Consider the following 18825-nt stretch of genomic DNA (forward strand, 5'->3'; position numbering starts at 1 on the left):
GAGTTTTAAGCTTTAGCTACAGTTACAGCTGAACTTCATATCCCTAGGGAAAACCTTAAAGTTGTCTCATCTTTCCCACACCTGCCAGCTTCTCTAAAAAACTTGTGTACAACTATCCAACACCGTGGGGCACAGGTTATTTTCATGTTGCTACAGCTACAGCCCTAAGCCTAGCTATCATTTATCATCACACTGACGTGTACCACACTAGATTCACCTGCTTCCAGAGCTGCACATGAATGAGGCTAACTTGGGCTACAGATCTTGTAAACCAGAAGAGTGACGCTTCACAAATGAGTAGACTGTGCAGTTTAACTTTTTTATTTTAATAAAATCAAGAATATGCACAGCACATGCAGTGCTAGCATCTAAACTAATACAATAAGCAATTCTAAACCTACAGTGACTTGAAATTCAATTTTCACATTCAGCAAGTTTAAATCCATTCTTGCATATTGTTTTGAATCCTTGTATCTGAACTGAAAAATATTGCTGGCTGATAAAACTTGCTAAAATGCACAAGTCACTGATTATGCCAATACAACAAAGATAACCACATGTTTGAGGATTGCAATGTGCCAGACATTCACTGAAAAAAAAAAAAACACACAACTAAACAAAACTCACGCAACAAACATCTGAGAATCTGGACACTTCACATCAGTGTTTAGAAGTGTTTCATTAATATCTTAAGACAAGTGTATCAAAACCTTGGCATGTTTAATTTTAAGTTGCCAATTTTTGTTTTACTATCAGAAAGTTATGGCTACACTGCCAATGCCGGGTCTGCTTAATTTGACTTAAGAGTTTAATATGACTTAAACATTAAAAGCTCACACTACCCCGAAATATATAATTTCACGCATACGGTGACATTCAACATTCAAGTGCCAGTGTTTTTGTACTGTCTTTTGGTCAAGTTTCTTTAAACTTTCAAAGAATCACTTTTAGGCTTACAAAAATAAATATTTGTCAAAAATGTTCAATAAATATTACACAAAACTAGCAGCAAAAAGTATCTAGAAATCTGTCGTGTGCAAATAGTTTTCTTCCCAGCTATCATTCCCATGGTCCCAAATAAGTTTTAGAATCTATTTCCTTCTCCTTAAACAAGCTGCGTTCAATCTCCAAGAGACAAAATAAGATTGGAAGTTAAGGACACGCACACAAGACATATATAAAATTCTCTGAATGTGCAATAAAAGAAGTATTTTGTAAAAAGTTATGGGCAAAATGTACAAGGGCCTAAACCTAGACTTGAAATAGCACCATAACAAATGACCTCAATACTGTCAAGTGCACCTACTTAATAAAGTTTTAGAACAAGGCACAATACACTTGAAAAAATCTATTGCACTTTAGGAGATTTTTGCCATTTTCCTATGCCACTGTAGATTAGTTGTTAACTGCTCTGGCCACAAAGTTAGCACAGAAATTCCAAGTGGCAGAGGCATTTTTCTGGTGGACAATACTTATCTTTGGCCAGATTTAGCATAAACAGACTATAAATACAATGGAAACCTATGCAACTAAAACTGACTAAAACTGCACTTTAATAGCAGAATTGAAACCTTGTGCAGTTTATGTACATTTCCAACCTCTGTGATCTCAGGTTTGTATGTTACTCTTCTGGAGCCATTTTACAAAGTCTACAGTAAGCCAGTTTAACATCTCCACGCAGCTTGAACAGAGTAAAGTGAATCTGCATTAAAATAAAGCCTGCTGCATAATTCTTCCTGTTCATACCCTCTTGACCAAAAAACATCAACACTAGCATGCGTTATTAGACCAAAAATTCAGTCAGGCCCTTACGGAGGACCAATCACTGCCATGGTCAGCCATTCTACCATTTCAATTTCATATGGCAGGCATTTTTAAAAAGTCTAAATAGATGAATTCTCCTAAAAACTATTTCAAGTTATCAGACCTTTAAACGTTCCCTGTAATGTTCTGCCCACATTTGGCTAGCTCACATTAATGATCTGCCTAAATATTGAAAAAGGAATTGCTGTATTTACTTGCATTAACTTCAAAAACAGTGCTTTTAATGTATGCATGTATCCATACATCATCTCATCATGACTGGAATGGCTTATTAAAGGCTATCAGGTTCTAAGTACCTATCCAGGATAGAGTGAGCAAATCAGAACTTCAACTTAGTACAGTTTTGCCACATTAGAAACTAATTGCATTGATATGCTTCAAGATGTTTTATTTTTCAAATCTGCAAATATCAAAAGCCCTAATGCAGGCTACCGCATAAGTTTTTCTTTGTAATATTATGGATGAATCAGTGATTCCTGTTTAAGTTGTATCACACCTGTGTGCCAAGGTTTGATTTTAGCCCAAGTTCAGTAATTTTTATTTGTCAAAACAATTGGTATCTTGAGCATTACTGAGCCAACAGGACATCAAAATAAAAGTTGTCTAAAGTTAAAGGCACAGTACATTAACAAACAAATGATCCTCAGTCACAAAATTATAAATGCAGTTTCTGGGTAGGGATGGGTGGGAGGGGAGTTAATCCTGACTACAGCAATAGAGTCTTCAAAACCACCTTCAATATAGGGCTACTTGTTCCTTTGTTTCCATCTTTTGACCTTGAGCTCCCTTAAAAAAAATTTCAGTGGAGAATCACAGCTGGTAATGTACTGCGAGTTCTTGAAGCTACACAAGGTATAGTCTGGCTAAGTTACATGTGGTTTCCATATTAGCTTGTTTGGTAGGATATCTGCTGCAAGCAGATTCAGTTGCCCCACCAGTCAACCCCCTGGGAGTTATAGTTTCCTCCATATCCATCACTGTTGTAGAAGCCTCCATAACCACCACCTATGAAGGGCAAGAAAAAAATGAGTTTAATTAACCTGCTAAAGACTTGCACGTTCACAACAAGAAAAAAGCCCAGGACACAGACAAGTTGTGTATTGTCTGTTAAAGAAAACCACCCAAAAATACTGCCAAATGCACACATTAAACTGAAGTGCTGGAAAGACCAGTAGCCTCAAATCAAAGACAGGTAATTTGAGCTAGGCTGGGCCCAAGAAGGATGCTGAGACTGTAACAAGTACCAGTTGACCTTGTATTTAAGTATTAACTATGGCAAACACTTTTACCTGGTTTTGTCTTTGCCAGCACTGCTTCACTGCTTTTTCTTACCTCCAAATCCTCTGCTGCCACTTCCTCCACTGCGGCTGCTGGTTGATCGGCTGCTACTGAAGCTACTGCTGCTGCCAGAACCGCTGCTTGTTCGATAGTCTCTGGCACCAAATCCTCCACTGAACCTACTGCTGTATGAAGAAAACAAACACTTAAGTCAAAGGTTTTCAAGCACTGCAGACCCTGACATTCAACTACTAGAACTTAATAGCCCTGGTTACCAACTACAGCCAGACCCCAACCAGTACAAGAGTTCAGTTCAGCTTCTAAGCATCCCAATACTATCTGAAGACCATTCAAGATAGCACTGGAAAATTTACTGCTCAAGCAGAGTCATGTTGAACTTGCCATATTGCATCAATAATTATGCTCTCAGGTCCCAACAGGATTTCATTCAGTGCAACTTCTGGTCCCCAGTTTCCAAACCTTAGTGTTAACTATCATTAAGCTATGTATTTACAAACATCTGTCATACTGTGGGAAAAGATGACCATTGTAAAAGCATACTTCTGAATTAAAAATACAGAGAATTCACCTGGTCATATCATGTTAGCTACATGAAGAGTTGGATTGTTTCTCCTCCCACCCCTTCAAGCTGATCAATACAGCTTTGTATTAAAAACTTTTAAAGCATTTCAGGTTTCCACCTGAACTATTCTGAAAGTGTCCATCCCTGCAGAACCTACCTTCCCTGTTTTATTTTGTTACCTTTTCCTAGACATCAAAATAGCTGCTTAAGGTACATATCTGGCACATTCAGCTATGCATTTTTAGTAAGTGTTCTACAGATACTTTCAGAATTCTTAAGCCATTTTTGCTAGGTATCATTCTACCTCAGCTTTATCTAGTTGTCTGTTAAGAGGAGAAAAGTCTTACTGATTAATTGCCTTAAGGTAAGATTAAAAAAACCCCACACATATTAAACCATCACTTTCAGATGCATTTATTTTAAACTGCACTGGTTTATCTCTCTACTTTTCAATGGAAAACGGGTCACAGAACTGCCTCACAATAGATCAAGTATCCCTTTTGTCAAAATTGTGAGTTACCTCTTAGATCGCCCACGGCTGCCACCTCCTTTGTGATGCTGTTCATAAGCCATGTTTTCCAGCCAAGATGGTACCTCCTGCTTAGCCTCAACAAGAAGATCAAGCAAGTCCTTGGTGATGTTGCTGTTCTTCGAATTGAGGAATGAGGTGGCAAGACCTAAAGTAAACACTCAATTTTAGCCTCACAAAATAAACACACTACAGTACTTAAATCCAATCTGCACCTGACTTGCAGCGGTGACAAATACAGTATCAGACTGCTTATACTCAAACTTGAGAACACTAGAATTATCTGAAGGGGAAGCCATTTAAAACAATTATCCCACCAGACAGTCAAAGCAGCTGTGGCTCATTAGTGACAAACAGAAGATGCAAAGCTTAATTGTGGTACAAGAGCTTTTTAATAGCAACAAAAGCACTGGTCAATGCAGCAGGTTGCTTTCCACAGACTAGACAGCTATAACCAGATTACAGTCACCCTCTCTTGAGTACTTAGTTGCAATGTACTACTTAATACTACTACATCTATTGACTTAAGTGCTGTCTATAAAAATTCTAGATTATACTTACCGAGGTTCCCCACACGGCCTGTACGACCAATACGATGTACATATTCTTCAATGTCACTTGGCAAGTCAAAGTTTATGACATGCTTTACATTTGAGATATCCAGTCCTCTTGCTGCTACCTAGTGGTTAAAGGATTAAATCAAATCTTAGTACAATTCCACAGGCAAAGCAATATGCTTAGTGGCTCTCACTTCATAGATTTCACTTACTGCTGTGGCAACAAGAATTGGGCTCTTGCCAGAACGGAACTGGTGCAGTGCTTCCTCTCTGTCTCTTTGAGAGCGGTCTCCATGTATACTTGTACAGGCATATCCTTCATTGTACAAGAAGTTCTCAAGAGCATCTGCACCCTTCTTAGTTTCCACGAAGACCAGAGTCAAGGAATCCTTGCCTACCAACAATTAAAACACAAGTTAACAAAAACGGCTGCATGAGTATTTGGCTCCACCACCTTGTAAAAGGTGTTTCAGTTTTCTGCTCCTTATTCTGCACTGAAGACACTGGAGACTGTCCTCCCTGTATTTTATTACCAGAAGAGCTTACGTCAACTTAAAACTGACATTTAGTCAGTGGAACACATTCACTGCATGTAAAGGAAATACCCTTTCATTCACCTAATCAACAAAAATTACTTGGGTTTTTAGATTTGCCTCATCTGCTTATCTGAAAATGGTCTTTACCTGTGGCATTTAGCAGGTCAAGCAGAAATGATCGCTTGTCTGCTTCTTCCACCCATACTACTTTCTGTGTGATGTTCTCGGATGTAGAACCTACTCTGCCGACAGCCAGAAAGATATATTCATCAAGGAAGTCACGAGCAAGAATCTAAAAAAGAAGAATACAAAACCAGTGCTCTTTTAAGCCTTCCACAGATAAAATTTGGGCCTATGAACTGTTAAAATATTTGAACTGCTGTAAAGTACCTGGATTTCCTTGGGGAAAGTAGCACTGAACATCATGGTATGACGAACTCCTTTTGGTGGCATAGTATCTCGTTCAACAATTCGACGAATTTGAGGTTCAAATCCCATATCGAGCATTCTGTCAGCTTCATCAAGCACCAAGTACCTAGATAGTAGCAGAAAAAGTTAACTGAGTGACTTTTTTCCGTTCATTAAGCTGTAGCCCAGCACAAACAGTGGGCTAAAAAGTTCTCAACTAGCTGTTCACACGGTTTGAAACTTAGTATTCAAGTGTCATTAACTGCAGATCTCACTTTAAAAAAAAGGGAAAAAAAATCTGTTTGTAAAGCCATTAGCATATAGACAAGAACACTTTACTTACTTGCAGAAATCCAATCCAATCTTTCCCCTCTCCATCATATCAACCAGCCGTCCTGGGGTTGCTACAAGCAAGTGACATCCACGTTCTAAGTCACGAATCTGCTGACCTATTTCTGCACCACCGTATACAACACAGGGACGAACTCTGGAACGGTACGCGAACTATAAAACAACAAAGTAAAATTAGCTCCAAGAAAACTTCTCTTAAGCCACTTTATAATTATAAATTCCTAGATATACCTTTCTGGCTTCCTCATAGATCTGCACAGCCAGTTCTCTGGTGGGAGCCAAAACCAGTGAGATTGGGTATTGCTTACGGCGCCCATACCTTCCATTCTCCTGAAGAAAAAAATACTTGGAATGAGTACCCCAAATACAAGAGGGATTACAACACCCACTATATGCAACATTGAAGACACATCACCCAGTCCGTCTTAAGAAGAAAGTAAAACATGGCTGAGAACCAGCTTGTTCAAGGACTGTATCTGAAGACTGCCCGCCCTACTGCAGTCTGAACACTGCCCAAGACTCAGCTGTTAGCAGACACAGTAAACACAGCTGCACAGGCTCGGTCTCTACAACCTGAACCAACATTTGTAAATTAAGCAGCAAAGAAATAACAGCCAGAAAGCTTGTTACTTTCTAACCTGAGGTCACTACAGTATAGACATATACAAGGTAAGAAGCTTTTTGCAGCAAGAGAAGCATCTTTAAAGCTTAAGCTGCAAGAAAAACTGTTCTCATCTGAACAGTTGAACTCTTTCAGGTAGCACAAAAATGTTCAAGCCTGCACTTTTTAAGTGAAAGAGTTGAAGCCTTCTAGAATTTGAGAAGCTTGCCCATCATACCCAAGATATCAATGATAGCTCAGCTATTATGTTTAGAAGCAGACATTAGCAAAACAACAACAACAAAAAAAACCAAATGAAAAAACCATGTATTAGTCACAGCTTTTCCAGGACCTGGGATTGAAATACTTGCCCTCATGGCTCTCAAGGCATCACCAGGGCCATCTGCATAGATCTGGCTCAGTATTGGTAGAAGGAACGCAGCTGTTTTCCCAGACCCTGTAAGAACACAATTCAGTGTTAGTAAGAACTATTTTCAAAATTACTGTAACTGTTAACTACAGCACTAATCCTCTATCACTAGCATATTTCCATTAACATCTGTACAGGTAAATGGATACATACTACCTATGCCACTGGAGTACACTCCTTAGCCAGTAGAAATTATCTGATCAAGACTTACCACTCAACACCACAAAACCCTGAAGTGAAAATTACTTAAGCCCCAAACATTTCTCTCAGGACAAACACAGTAAAATCCAGTCAAGCCACTTCTAAAGCAGCAGCAAGAAGCTCAAGCCAATTACTTTCCAACACTGCAGGTATTTAAGAGTACTGTGAACAGCAGCTGTACGACTTTAAGGATGTCCTATCTGCAAGCTTGAGGAATAAAAGAAGCTATTCTTTATTGAGAAACTAAGAAGTAAATATTATCAACTTACCTGTCTGAGCACAAGCCATCAAGTCTCTCTTTTCTTTAATAATAGGTATTGCATGTTTCTGGACTGGAGTAGGACGGGTGTAGCGTGTGAGCTCAATGTTTCCCATAATAATTTCTCCCATGTCAACATCACTGAACTGTAAGGTATTTGGAAAGAGTAAGATGAGGATCCTTCCCTTCAGCCACCATGGAACACACCATTCAGCCCAAGTTATTTGTTGAGCAGTTTTGTTTTATCTCTTCCTATACACCTTGCCTATTAAGTTTACAGATACACAGGGGCTGGTTACCCATAGTCTGGTGTTTATTTAGTCCAGTCACAAGTGATTTTTAAGAAGCCAGCCAACCCTGAAGTGCTTAGCTTAGCAAAACACAATACCTATGCTTAAGGAGTTGCTCCAGCAAAACAGCACCTCCAGGCACTTCTACTTCTTTACACATATACTGTTTCAAGACAAGTCATGGTTACAAGTGAGCCACATACACGTGTTAACAAGCTCACCCATTCTCCTCTGCCTGCATTCATCATACCCAACCCTCCTCTGCAGAACAGCTTAGCTGTAAGGAAAGCTGGACATTGTTTCCTTTCCTCTCTAAACTGAAGGCAGCATATTAGATTTCACATGCAAAATAGTTCCCATTAGACACGAGCACACCAGATTCAAAACCAAACCAAAACTTACACTTTCAATATGTGGAGGACAGTTATTGCCTGTTGCTTCAACAGGAATGTCATCGTATTTCTCAAAGTTAATGCCTGTATTGCTTCCTGAAAACAGCTCTCTATAAACAGAAGAAAAAAGTATTTTACTTGCTAGGCAAATCAAATGTGCCTGTCGTGTCAATTTACTCTTTTTCCACTACTTACTGCTCCAGACGTTCACTTGGGGGAAGAGGCTTTGACCAGTCATCTTCATCCGATTTGTCAGACCAGCGGCTATTCCCACCACGGTCATATCTACCAAATCCACTCCTATCATAGTCTCCACCTCTTCCACAGTCTTCGTATCTAAATAGAACAGGAGTGTTACGCCACATTTCCTAGGCAACAGGATTTTTAAACATGCAATTGAAGCTCTAATAACCTGGTAGTGTATGCTCTGTGTTGCATAAATGACCTTAAAACAATTTAAAGTCACCATGTTTTCTGTACTTGTTTTGATCTACAAACTGAAACGAATTTAGTCCCAGCCATCACGTTATGTCATGCTATCCTGTTACAGAAATGAGACTTTATCAGTCTTTCACAGCTCACTGAACCTTTTATCAAAAATGTATTTTGAAAATACCAGTCATCTGCCAGCAGAGCTGCAATTCAAGTTGTTCCGTTGTTATCACTTTTTTTATAGGAAGTTCTGTTTAAACCTCTTAGGAGACATTGCCTGGTAATCCCCCCTTTCTCTGTGCCTCGTTTTACAAAGGTCTCCCATGTCCAGACAACACCTTCAAGTGCTGCAATTTGTTCCTCTATTCCCCCACCACACGTGACCAAACTTTATAAAACAACATAACATGTAATTGATGGCATTAAAGAGGGAGCTCACCTGGATTACTGACTTGGAAAGAAGGTGGAAAGAAGTCCTTACCTCAACTGTTTAGTTTTTGGTCTGGTCTATCATGTGTGAGAAAAGTCTGGATACAGGACTAACGTCAGCTTTACTAGTCGATAAAGGTCACTCTCACCACACTTGTGCATACAACGCATGATGTGTGTAAGACTGATCAAATAAGGTAGAGAACCTGCAAGAGTCTCACCCAGTTTTATTAACTACACTTTTTAAACAAGGGAGAAAAAAAAAAGAAATTAAAAAAATCCATCCATAGTGATGTATTTTATGTGCTCCCAATAGTTCTTCACAATCATTCTGGAAGTAGCCACCCATCTAGCACTTCTTAGGTGAAACAGTGAAGTCAGCAAGTTGTCATGGCTGCAATGACTGAGTGGCTGGTGGTGTACTACAGGGCACATTTTTTCCAACATATGCAAGACTCCCATCTTTGAACTTGTGTAGCTTTAAAACAAGGTCCTCTCACACTCTCTTCCCCTCCCAGTTCTTCCTACCTTATCCTGTAGTTGACACCCAGAACTCTCAACTTCAGTAATAGAGGTGCACTACTAGAACTGAGACAGACTTTGTACACTCCACCCATAAAAATCAGTACTTGCCTTCCTCCTCTTGATCCACTTCCACGGTCAAAGAAGCTTGATTTTGCTCCCCAATCAGATCGTGCACCAAAGCTGCTGTATGCATCCTTGTCTCTGCTAGAACTCCAGCCACCACTGTCAAAACCTAGTAGAGAAAGGTATTTTAGCCATACATTACATTGTCCATGTTTTTAAAAGAAAAAAAAAAATTAAGTTCTGGCCTTAAATCTTCATGGGGAAAGTCTACATGACTGAAAGGTAGGTAGACCTTCACGAATGGAAGGTGCACACGTTAGAATTCATTAAAAGAGGATTTAACTTTCCCTTAACAATAACCCTCCACTCACATACAAGCATGTTATTTTTTTAAAATACTGACACTTGCCCTAGTGCCAACATTTATGCTGGCAACCCTGGAAAGACAGGCACCAGAAGAAACAACAATACAGTTAGTCTTGTCAAGCCTCATTCACATCATCCTTTTTATTTTAATGTAAATATCTGATGATTGATTACATTTTTGTGATGCTGGCCTCTGGTGGAATTTAATAAATGGCATTAAAAATCAATATGGAATTCAGGATGTTTTGTCACTCTGCAAACACACAGCACAATCTGATCTACACAGATGAAGACACATTATCAGCACCATGAAGGAAGTAAGAATTCATTGAGTTCTTCATAATGAATTACTATACTACATTTTTCCAATACGCTCTTAAACCAACCTACAGTAGATGCCTACTTGGGTATGTTGGCACAACAAAAAAAGACCAAGTAAAATAGAAAGTCATCAGCCTGGCAACACCATAAAATAAAAAGCCTTAATTTTATTCAGTTAGCAGATGTTGAGAGAGAGGCAGAAATGCAGCACACTGAGCAATACTTTGAGCAAAACTGTACCAAGAACATAGAAATTTTGATTCAGACTTCTAGTCTCCAAAAGCTCGAAAATATGACCCAACTTGCAGTTTTGGTTATGGGATTCTGGCATACAGTTGGTGAAATAATTCAGATAAACAATGTCACTTCCATTACTGAGCACATTTTTGCCAGCTCCAAAGCACACAACAAGATGTATGTATTAGACAATAAATACAACTGAAAAATAAAACTACTCTAAAGAAATGGGTTGTTCTATGTCCTGACTTGTTAGATGTTCTCTACAATGTGCCACTCTCCCTCCCCCAAACACTTTTTTTTAAAGCAAGAATTCTACTCCCCAGAAATTAAGACATGTTAGTCACAAGGGACACAGAAATTAGATGTGTTAGTCACAAGGGACATTTAAAAACTAGGGTGATAACTAGAACTCATCTGGTCTAGCTAACTGAAGCAAACAGCAAAAACAACCTGGGCATGTTTAGTTTATCAGTAAGCAAGATCATGGTATGCTTCTACTCCTCCGAAGTGCAACTTCAGTTCTTAAGGACAAATTAGTTCCACACAGAGACTGACCAAATATCAGAATACCATAAAATCATAGAAAGATATTTGTAGCTTGTTTAGAAGACATTTAAACAGATTTTAGTATGAGTAACTTTCAAATCACGCTAAATATCAGGATATCTCATCCTGCCACAAGATCTAACAGCAGTGGTACTGACAAAGCAATTTTTCAGGAAGATAGAGGTAGTTTTCTTATTAATAAACATAATTGGGCTGACTCTGTCCTATATTAAGATCTTTTCTATCAAGTCTGAAAAGTTCCAGACAGGAGTCAAAATTTTATACTCCAAGTAACATGCAAAGTAAATCTAGCTTCTTATTACACTAGTTTCTGAAGCTGGTACTTTGCCACATTTTTCTTTAAGGTAGTGAACCAACTCCTAGACCAAGTTTTTAATAAATACTTATGTACACTGCTTGACAACTAAAGGCCACTAATTCCACTTTCAGTCCATCATTTCTAGTTTGATTTTACTTGTCAATCAGATCCAGTCCATACACGTCAATTTCAAGTAGTTAAGTAGCAGAAAACATCTTAATTTAGAACACATGGGAAATGAAAAATCAAAAGCAAATACCCAGGCAACCCTTAAAAGACTGCAGACTGACCTCTTAAAAGTGAATAATCACACAACCATGCAAGAAGTATCAGGAAAATATTTAAAGCACTGGTGTCTGGGGTTTCTTGTTTTTGTTTTTTGTTTGTTGTTTTGTTGTTGGTTTTTTTAGGGTAAGACTCTCCTACAGATTTCATCCAGCACACATTTCTCACTAAACAGATTAAGCTTGGAGTTCAGTAAGTCGAACTTGGAATTTTGTAGTTGCTGCACTAATCATAGCTTACTTTTTTGTGTCTGCCACATGGCCCAGCTATCATTTCTTAAGATGGACAAGAGTTAGAATTATAAAACTCTTTAGGTTGAAAAAGAACCTAAAGTAAGTTCTGTCTACTCCTTCATCTACTGTGCATAAGACTTTAAATATCCAAGAGCAGCTTCCAGAATTTTAACACAATAGCTTTAGTGTTATTAAGTCAAGCTGATGGAAGCAAGACACCTTAGACTGGACAGCCCTGAGGTCCATGTACTGTAGCTTCTGCAGTTGAAAAACAGAACTAAGGACATTTTAATGCATGCTCCTATTTCCTGCAGTTCTGTACATCTTGTTCCGATGTGCAAAGCTATCTGACTGGTAATACAAGGACTGATATGCTGGTTTATGTAAAGATTAAGATGAAAAAAGCACTGTAGCAGTTTTAAACAGAAATGCTATGTATCCACTAGCTTGTTCACCCTGTCAATACCTACTGTAATTATGAGGATACTAAGCTTTTTCATGAACAGTAAGAACAGCTATTTTTAAAGTATAACTTTGCTGCCTTAAGCAAGTTCTTAATTACCTGCAAGGAAGCCCATTGTGCAACTTGAAGTATCTATGATTTACCGTATCATCAACAGCTACAGAGAAAAGTGAGAACCACAAGCCAGAAATTTGTTTCTAGAGCATGTCTAAGGGAACATCACACAGTAGAAACAATTTTTTAATTTTAAGTTTCTGAACATAGTAGTAGTTAACTAACACAGAAATCCTTGAGGTTTTGGATTTGGATTATTGAAACACAGTTCTACTACGTATTTTAACTGATTTTTACATCAGTAAAAATTTTATCAAACTACCAACACTTGTAGGGCTCCATCAACAGCTTTGTCATGTGGTAAAACACCATGATTATTCTAGGTCTCTTTTCCTTGTTGCTTGCTGATGTCTACACCTTGAAAAATCTGTTTCTAAACATTCCAAGGAGCAGACAATATACAGAACTGCTTCAACACAGTCAAAGTAATTGTTACTTTAGTTTTAAGTAACAGAAGCAAGCATGACTTCTATGAAAGTAAAAGTGTGTAACAGACTTCATCCTAGAAAACAGCTCAGCTTTACATCACTGTACCAATGATACCCTCTCTGCTTCTCAGTAGGGGGACTGGACTGAAATCATAGCTTTTTTATTTAGCCATCATGAATCTTGTCACTGGAAGTCACAGGGAGTCTAGTAATACACCACTCAAAACATTTAAGTTTTGAAATATTAGGTTTAGCAAGTAAAGTCAGGAATCTATGTTCTATTAACTGAACAATTCACATATCAAACAAGTTTCATGACTTGCTTAACTTTTTGCAAGCTGAGGCTTGAAGACGCCAGATAAGCCACACATGATCACATGTACAATGCAATGTCTGAACTTCGGTCTTACACAGACTTATAATAAGACTCAAGCTTAAGACTAAATCCCTCCACACCCAATACCCATGAAGATTAAACTGGAGTTTGGTAAAAATTACCATGCAGGGAAAGGAAATCTATAAACAGCAAAAGTTTACATACAAGCCAACTTCAAGTTGTTTCCTGCTTTTGAGAAACAAGCATTCCTCAGGGGTACCTAGTGAATTTCTTGAAATGATGCTCACATCTGAGGTTAATATGACGTAAGCTTAGAGCACGGAGCTACCAACCAGTTCCTCTACTATCCCCAAAACATTCAGCTCTTTTAAAAGGCTATTCATCCTTTAGTTTCTTAAGTCATGCGTTTTTTATGTTAAAAACTTAAAAAAACAATCAACCACACTAGCTTGCACACATACAAAGGCATGACAAAACCAGACTGATCTGATTCTTCAAAATGGCAGGAAACTGCTGAGGAGCACCTTTCAGTCAGTCACATCTCGTATCAGATTGCTCCAGAAGTAGTAAGAGATGTATCGCCATTTACTCTAATATTCTTCTCATACCCATTCCTAGGGGAAGGAGTCCTCTTGTAGTATTGAAACAAAATTCTATCAAAATCCACTGCTTTAGAAAGACATGAGTTTGAAGTCCTGCTTAAGTTGCAGCATATAGCAGAAACTCTTTTAGCTCCTCCATTCACTAGGTGTTAAGAGGAAACGCTTGTCTTGCATCTTACACAAATCACAATACTACAAGTAACACATGCTTGCAGTATCTGGGATCTTTCTGTCTTAAATGAGTCATGATTTACTCCACTGAAAAACTGTTGAGATTTCTCTTCTTTATCAATGTTTTGGTTACAACACCAAGCATAAACCTTCCTGTGTAAACACATAACCAACACTGTTTGTGTATTTCTATTTCATGTACCAACATAACACATCTCCTCTAAGTACTCTTGTAAACTTTCATAAAATATGCAAGAGTCTAAACACGAGAAACATCCCATTTTGTTTCTCATGCTCCCTATGCACTATTTGCTCATGCTAAACAATGGGCTACTACATATTCCACATCAGAAAAACTGGTACTTGGTTAAAATTGATACTCAAGATCCCAGAGCTTACTTGAGTTACTCTGTCTTGCTCCAGCCACAGTTAATTGCTTAACGAGGTAAGAAGATATTTACCAGTCAGACACTGACTTGGGGTTAAAATACAACCTGATGAACGAACCAAGAATAGCACACAAAAAGCAGATTAAGTAGCAGTGTTTTGCGCAGAACAGTCAAGCAGACTGTATAATCACCCTTAACAGTACTGTCAAAGCCTTTAACAGTCTATTCTTAGAGAATTAGAACTAGGCCAAGAACCAGTTACAAGTATTGCCACTGTTTCTGATACGTACCCTGTTTGGAAGCTTCCCTGTTCCGCAAGTGAGGAGGAATGTATCTGCCTTCTAAAAGACAAAAGGGCAGTGTTAGAAGACTACAGCATTAGCACTTTTCAAGATACCAGACTTCCCAGCAACAGCTTTTGGTTAAAGAAAAAACCTGTCTGCTTCACAAGCTCTGAGGCCTCCTACAAAGATTCTTTAAACAAGAGTCCTTCAATACAGCATTTAAAAACCTACTCAGAGCACCCATCAATGAAGATTAAGTTCTTGCATGCTCATTTAGGTAGCTGCATTTCATTTTTTTTTTAAAGTACAGGCATCTTGCCATTTATTTGACCAAGAAATAAATGCCCTAAATGGCATATGTTACACCATCTGTGGTGGAAGTCTGTCTTCCTAGAATTCATTAAGGCTTAACCTGGTGCGAGATTTTGAACAAGTTAAGATTTTCACTGTAACATTTAAGCACTGGCATTTGCAATATTATTGCTACCAGTCCTTTTCCTTCCTCTCAAATTTAACCATCCCTATCAGTTGAGTCCAGATCAGACCAGAAGCCAGATGTAACTGCCTCTGAACAGCATCCTTCATTTACCATCCAGAAATATGTATCTGCTAAGCAAGATGAATCAGAACACACCAGGCACAAGCTGAATGCGAGTTATTGGAAGGTTCCCCTCCTTAACAAACTCAAGCACCGCATGTCAAAGAATGCAGTTTCTACTCAATGAATCAGCTAACTGCTAAAACTTTACCTTCAGACATTCTAACCATGTAAGGATGCTTTGAGATCACATTAGTACGAGTGGCCTCTGATATCTGACTAGAAACTACATAAAATCTGAGGCTAAACAATGTTCTAGGCTCTTTTAAGTTAACTAAGTACTGAAGATACTTTAAACAATCCGTATCACTGCCAAATCAAGTGCTCCTACCAGAAGGATATGGCATTTTCAAAGCACAAATAACTATCGATCTCTTCAATTTCCTCATCAGCCTCTTAATTCTGCTTCAGAAATTACTTTTCACAGGTACAGAACCCTTATTTCTACAACTGTGTTTGTGAGCTTGAGAGCTTTTATGTACTTACTGCTTGAAGAGCTTCCTTCAGTCTGAGAGTCTGAGGAATTCAAGTCTAGACCAGAAAACTAGAAGAAGCAAAACAAGTATTAACATGTTATATCATGAACTTGGGGTACAATACAAAAAGCCCTTTTACTGATCAAGAAAAAGCAGTATTCCACCAAGGTATCACAGCAAGCTGTAGCCTCAGTTACATCTCCTGTGAAGGAGAAGAACCAAAACTGTAATTGGTGCTCAAGGATATGCCATCTGAAAGTGTCTTCAAACCCACTGATCCGTTCCACAGGCAGCAAGGCCAGAAGAATATCTTGCATCCACCAAACCAAACATCAGGCTTCTGTGACACACATTATATACCAAAGAGCCATTTAAAAGTCTTTCAAAGTAGTTAGATAAACTGATTGATCAGTGGCAATTTTTTTTTCAAGTCCACAGCCCAAATAACCCTAATTCAGTTGGGCAGTTCACTTGCAGAGATTCACCTAGACCTTTAAAAAGCAGTAACATTTCTGAGACACTGTAGTCTTCATGTTTACGGCAGCTACTGTTCACATAACATTGGGTGAATTCTTCCTATCACTACTTCATGGCCACTAGTTCAGGCACTAGCATGTAACACAAATATTTTAGGTCAAACACATTATGGCCTCTTTTCAGCAGAAGGCAGTGCACCTGCTGTTTAAACACCATCTCATTACAGCTGACTGCCTGCACGGCAAGATTAGAAACTTCTTTGGGAATAAAACGTGTTTAAATAGAATTGGACTTTATGCAAGACCAATTGCACAACACGGTCTTCCAGTATGATCTGATTCAAGCCAAAGCAAAGACACCAATGCACAGTCCTTCTAGATGTCGTGTGCACTGCCACTTAGGACACCGAGATTCTTCAAAAATACTCCCATGGCAGGCCTCGTTCAATCCTCTTTAAAGCCAATACCTAAATAGCATCCCTTGAGTTGATCCAAGCATCAACATAAGGCTAACAGTAAACAAAAGCAGAAAGACTCTACTAGGTAAAACTGGCTCCTCAGTTGCAGACAACAGAAGTGACGCGCAAGTCTTCTTACACTGAACCCCCACCGTTCTCAGCCAAAATCCCATCTCGCTGATGGCGCAGCGCTGAAGACCAGCGCGGCCGCCATCTCAGTGCGGCGGTGCAGCCGGCACTGCGGGTTGGGATTTTCGGCGCAGCAGGGAGCAGCCGCAGCCGCCCGGCTAATCCGGCAGCCGTCACGTGCTATCCCGGGGGGGTGAAGTGAGAAGCTGGGGGGAGAGAGGGGGGGGGAAGAAGAGGAGAGGGGGCAAGGGCCGGCTCCGTCCTGACCTACTTAGTTCAAGACTCCAGAGCAACGGCCGCACGAAGCCTACAAGCTGCCGAGGCCTAGGGCTGCCCTGCCAAGTCTGCCCGCCCTGGGTCTCGCTAGAACGTAAGAGGCTTCTTCCCGCCTCCCCCCATCCTCCTTCTCCAGGGATTAGATAACCATCTATCCCCTCCACATTGGGCAAGGGCCTACGCCTGACTCCGCCCAGCGGGAAGGGGGGGACGGAGAGTCGAAAACGTAGAGATCATGAGGAAAGAGGGGGGAGGGGGGAAAGACTAAAAAAAAAAAAAAAAAATTAAAAAAAAAAACCGGGTGAGGGGGGCCAAGGGGGGGAGGGGAGGGGTGCGGGGGAAATAGCAACGTCGCGGGCCCCGGAGCAGCCCGGATGCATGCTGGCTCCTCGTCCAGGCCCAAATGCGTCATCAGGGCCCACCGGCACCAGAGGAAAGAGCGGGAAAGGTTTCAGCCGAGCTCTGCTGACGCAGCTCCAACAAAAGCAGCCGCCAGCGCCCCTGCCCCCCAGCCCCTTCCCCCGGGGAAAGGGGCGCCAACACAAAGCGCTGTCCTTCCCCCCCGCCCCCCCTGCCTCGCCCCGTCAGAGGCACAATGGCCGCCATTTATCGTGTCTTTCCCCCTGAACCCCTCCCCCTGGGCTCCCTCCTCCCCCGCACGGCCGTTCCCCGCCGCCGCCACCAGGGGTCTCGGCAGCCAACGTTACCATCGTCGCTCGCCGTCACACAAAAGCCGGGCCTGGAGCGTGGCGAGGAGGCCGCGAAGCCAGGCTGAGATCGCGGCTCGGCCGCAAGAGCGGCAGCGGCTGCCCTCCTGTTCCCGCACCCTCCCCCTCCCTCCCCCGTCCCTGCCGCGCCGATGGCGCGCCCGCGCTAGGGGAGACGCGGCTCGGAGCCGCCGGACGTCAGAAAGTGCGCAACAAACGAATACGCCACAAACCGGCCGCACTGAGGGGAAGGGAAGCACGGAGGAAGAAAGGGTGGGGTTCCCAGAGAAAAAAAGGAGAGAAAGGGGGGGAAGCGGGAGAGGAAATCACAACGCAACGATGGGGGACCGAGAAACGGAACAAGTCCCATGCAAGAAGTCCTGACCGTCCCTCTGGCCACCCCTGTCCCACGCACTGGAACCTCATCCCGCACCTCACGCCGTCCCCCACCGGTTAACGGAGCGGCCTGCCGCGCCGCGCCCTCCCTCCCAACCCTTTCGCCAGCATTCCGGGGCCCGTCTCTCACCTGCTGGTCTAGACTGAGGGCATTTTCCACCGCCACATGACTCATAACGAGAGATCGTCTCGGGGTGTCCCGTCCCGCCTCGAGAAATTCAGATTCGCTTGACTGGGAACTCGCCGCTACCGCCGCTCGTTCACAAGGAAACGCTTTCCTGACTGAGCACCCCCCCAACCTCGGCCCCGGCCTTTATATAGTCCCCGCCCCCCCCCCACTTCCCCCCCCCACCCCACCGCCGGCGCGCGCTGACCTCAGCGCGCACGCTACCGCCCCTGCCGGCGCTCTGCCCTCCCCTCCCCCTCCCTAGGGCTATCGCGAGAGAAACCGACAGCGCTCTGCCTGCGGGGAAGCGGAGGAAGGGCGGGGGGGGGGGGGGGAAATTATCGCGAGACTTGCCTC

The 18825-nt window shown here is 41.3% G+C and overlaps 1 protein-coding gene across 5 annotated transcripts; it reads right to left on the minus strand.

The window, feature by feature from the left end:
- Positions 1–298: 298 nt before the first annotated feature.
- DDX3X (DEAD-box helicase 3 X-linked) lies at positions 299–18603 on the minus strand. 5 transcript variants are annotated; one of them, XM_030451599.1, is made up of 17 exons: positions 18433–18603; positions 15871–15928; positions 14793–14843; positions 9734–9857; positions 8435–8575; positions 8250–8349; positions 7568–7703; positions 7039–7124; positions 6298–6396; positions 6059–6219; positions 5698–5842; positions 5455–5599; positions 4984–5165; positions 4776–4893; positions 4206–4362; positions 3157–3284; positions 299–2829 (listed from the first exon to the last, which is right to left on the minus strand). In XM_030451599.1, exons 1-17 carry the CDS (start codon positions 18475–18477, stop codon positions 2747–2749), a joined length of 1959 nt encoding a protein of 652 aa, XP_030307459.1. In that variant the 5' UTR covers positions 18478–18603; the 3' UTR covers positions 299–2746. The 5 variants fall into 5 exon arrangements, with proteins under 5 accessions (XP_030307459.1, XP_030307468.1, XP_030307449.1 ...); XM_030451608.1 differs by having other exon boundaries at positions 3265–3287; XM_030451589.1 differs by having other exon boundaries at positions 3160–3287; positions 18433–18602.
- Positions 18604–18825: the final 222 nt, after the last annotated feature.

The sequence above is a fragment of the Calypte anna genome, chromosome 1 (assembly GCF_003957555.1).
Source record: "Calypte anna isolate BGI_N300 chromosome 1, bCalAnn1_v1.p, whole genome shotgun sequence".
NCBI classification, from domain to species: domain Eukaryota; kingdom Metazoa; phylum Chordata; class Aves; order Apodiformes; family Trochilidae; genus Calypte; species Calypte anna.